Source organism: Morone saxatilis, unplaced genomic scaffold (assembly GCF_004916995.1).
Source record: "Morone saxatilis isolate NCDOM2014 unplaced genomic scaffold, NCSU_SB_2.0 Contig15, whole genome shotgun sequence".
Taxonomy (NCBI): domain Eukaryota; kingdom Metazoa; phylum Chordata; class Actinopteri; family Moronidae; genus Morone; species Morone saxatilis.
In genome coordinates this window covers 25,976,034-25,979,642 of record NW_023339707.1, presented here as the reverse complement: position 1 = coordinate 25,979,642, position 3,609 = coordinate 25,976,034, and the positions used below count along the sequence as shown (strand labels likewise).

General features: G+C 50.1%; 1 protein-coding gene across 1 annotated transcript in view; it reads right to left on the bottom strand.

The window, feature by feature from the left end:
- Positions 1-8: 8 nt before the first annotated feature.
- The window catches only part of si:ch211-169p10.1, a 4,837-nt gene continuing 1,236 nt past the window's right edge, over positions 9-3,609 (bottom strand). The window contains exons 2-4 of the mRNA XM_035656290.1: positions 2,244-3,010; positions 929-1,187; positions 9-844 (exon numbers count right to left, since the gene is read on the bottom strand). Of these exons, the coding sequence (XP_035512183.1) occupies positions 739-844; positions 929-1,187; positions 2,244-3,010 (1,132 nt within the window). The 3' untranslated portion in view covers positions 9-738. The remainder of the gene's footprint in view (positions 845-928; positions 1,188-2,243; positions 3,011-3,609) is intronic.

Genomic DNA, 3,609 nt, shown 5'->3' with positions numbered 1-3,609 from the left:
GACACTGTTGGCTGACGCCCAGGATGATGCAACAGGACGCTGACTGCAGTTCACTGAACGGCCACTGGTGGCGCTGTTAGCTACAGTTTAATGACCGTTACATACAGAAGCTTTTGATTATTTGAGACCCCTGATGCTGCTAACAACCACAGAGACGTCCTTACTGGTGTTACTGGTTCACTTCCTGGTAACAATGAAAGATCTGCTCTCCATGTTTTTATGTTTTTATCGATATATCGATGGTTCATTTTTAGTGCAGAAACGTCCAATCTGTAAGAATACCTGAAGAGTCTCACCTGTCTGGGCTCACCTGAGGAATCAAACAGGTCTTTATTAAAAGTTAAATCTTTCAGACGTAAAAACTGCTGGTCTGATGGTAGCTGGTGGTGTCCTCAGAGAGAGTGCAACACTTTCATCATCACTTTTATCAAAAGTTTGTAGAAAAACTGGTTTCTTTCTGATTGTCTGAGCCCAATTACAGACGAAGACTTTGTCGTAGAAAACATTAAAAAACAATCCTGCAGTTACTTCAAGTTTTAAATGATTGACAGCTTCGTTTTTACCCAGAAACCCTTTGGGGGCTAAACAAGTTCAGATTCTAGGGCAGACTCGAATGTTTACAATAGAGTTTACGATCATCATCCTCTGTCTGACATCATGATGGGCAGATTTCAGGCGACCCCAGGAAGCCAGCCCGGGATTGGTCTGTGTATCAGAGCGTCCTGATTGGTTGGTGAGTCAGACTAGAGTTCCAGGAGACGGCTGGTCCAGAGTCAGGTCTCTGTGAGGAATTTCCTGTTTCTGAGGAGGGAAGGAGTCGTGGTAGAGAGAGCTATCCACAGACCTGCGAGAGAAAGAGAGAGAGAAAGAGAGGGGTGGTCAGGTGTTCTTACATCAGTAGATCTCTACCTGTACAGGTGAGTCCTACCTGCCGTGCAGCGGGTGTCCGTGGAACGTGGCTGAATGCGGCAGCGTTGGTTTGCGATGTGTCGGAGCGTGATGATGACTCGTCTCCGTCTGATAGGTTGACTGCTGGATGCCACCGTGAGTCCGCCGTCTGCCTGGCACAGCTCCACCCCCACCACCCTGACCTTTAACCCCCCTGTTCACGTTAATGTTGACCTTTCCGTTGGCCTGGTTTTGGTGAGTGGAGCCTATCGTGTTCCTCAGGTACCAGTCCCTGAGACCTGTCAATCACACACAGCAGATCTGGGATCAGATTCTGTTCAGTTTTCTGACAGATTACAAAGTGACCAGGAGCTACCAGGTGTCCCATTACACAAGAGTCCAATATCCATAGAATCTACAGCAGGACTTCAACGTACATCTTTATGCAGATGATACAGTTTTTATACAGAATCTGGTGTTTATGATTAAGTTTACGATGGACTATTACCTTTATTTAACCCAATAAGTCCACTGAGAACTCTCAATCACAATGACGACCTGGCCTAGAGGCAGCATCAGGAGGCACTGGTTCCAGTCTCTGGTTCCCGTCACGGGTTCCAGTCTCAGGTTCCAGTCTCAGGTTCCAGTCTCGGGTTCCAGCCTCGGGTTCCCGTGACTGGTTCCAGTCTCTGGTCCCAGTGGATCTAAATGAACTGGTCCCAGTGGATCTAAATGCACTGGTCCCAGAAGATCTTAATAAACTGGCCCCAGTGGATCTAAATGAACTGGTCACAGTGGATCTGAGATCTGCTGTGCAGTGATGGCCAGTTGATTAGTTTACGATGAAGTTCATGGCGCAGTTTTTAATAATTGTTTTTAGTAACTCTGATCATGTTGATCTCCATGATACAACCCGAGTAAATAAGTAAGATCCAAGATCCAGGACACTGAATGGAATCTAACCAATACTGGTCTGAATATAATGTTTAATAATCAAACTAGTAACAAAGTCTGGTTGTTACATACTGTAAGGAAGTGTGTAGCCTACATTTCAAAATAGAGATATCTATAGATGGTTTTCCTGGTTTGTCCACAGAGAGAAACTGTGGAGTCTGTCCTCAGTAATCCAGGTCAGTTTGCTGGACTACCAGCAGGTGGCGTCACATCTGGCGTCTGCAGTTGAACAGCAGAGACCTTCAGACGGATTCATCAGGTTTTATCTACACCATCAGAATGAACTTAATTCCACTGACGGAGGATCAAGGGGATTCAGGGCTGCTGGATCTGGACCTGGGGGCTTAAGAGGGGTCCACTTAGACCCTATTGTGATGTAACAGGAAGTGCTTGGTTCTTACCTTCCAGGGCGAGGGCCTTGTGGAGGCTCCTGGTGGCCTCCTCCAGCTGTGTGTCCTGGGTGGGGGGTAGCTGTGGTGGTCGTGGGGGCAGTAGATGGGGGTGGGGGTCTGGCTGGATGGTGGACAAAGGAGGATTATGGGTATCAGTCTGGTTCTGCTGCACTGGGAGGAAGGGGCCGCAAGATTTGGTGCGCGTGACTTTGACTCGCCGCTGGTCACCGAGGTGACCATGGTGGGTGGGCGGGGCCACTGGGGGCTGATGTGAGGAGTACCCGTTGTAGAGGTGCTGCCTGGTGCTGGTCTGGGACTGCTGGCGCTGCAGCTGCTGTTGTTTCCCCCAAACGTAGTCCAACAGGACCTCGCTGTACCCGCCTCCTCTTCCTCCTCCTCCTCGTCCTCGCCCTGCCCCTCCTTCCTCTGTGACTCCGTTATCCGTCCTCGTCTGTTCGTCCGTCAGAGTCTCAGAGCTCCTGAACACTCCGGTTCCTCTGGACCCCGGCAGACCGTTTACCCACAATCCCGCCTGCTGCTGCCCCCCCTCCTCCTCTGGGGGATTGATGCGGTCCAGGACCAGGAGGCCGTCTGAGCTGTTACTGTGACGAGCTGCGTTCCTGACGCCCCTGTCCCCCGATGGTCCTGGATCTGAGGGTCCTGAGGAGGAGGAGTCCTGAGAGTGAGGGGCGGGGTGGAGCGGGCTGGAGCGGGGGGGTTGGAGGGAGGCAGGGGGAGGGCTGTGGGTACTGAAGAGTCTCTGATAATGGTGGTCACTGAAAGAAGAGGAGGGGATGGTTTACTGCAAGGCACCGGCCCACTTCAATATTGGCCACGCCCCACTTTTCGTAAGTGCATTGTAACCTGTTGTGAACGGAGTTCCTCTGGGTCTGTTCTGGTTAGAAAACCTCCACTGAGAACCAGAAAGGGACCCAACGGGGGGCGACACTGAGACACACCGTCATCTGACAGAGAGACAGACATGACAGAGAGACAGACAGAAATGTAGAGAGACGACAGACAGACAGACAGACAGGACAGAAAGACAGAAAGAGAGAGAGAGAAGAGAGAGACAGAAAGAGAGAGGACAGAGAGAGACAGATATAGATTATTATGTTTATCAGTAGCAGATCAGTGTGTGTGTGTCACTGTGTGTGTGTGTTTGTGTGGTTTGGTGTGTGTGTGTTGTGTGTTGTGTATGTGTGTGTCACTCTTGTGTCTTCTGTCCGTTGTGTGCGTGTGTTACGCAGTTTTCGATCAGCCCTTGTTGCACAAGCAATCCCTGTCTGTCGAGGGTTTAACTCTTGATGATGCTACCCTGTCGTTCATTTCTGTATCATCAAACCAGAGGACATCACAGTATAGCAATCTTGAT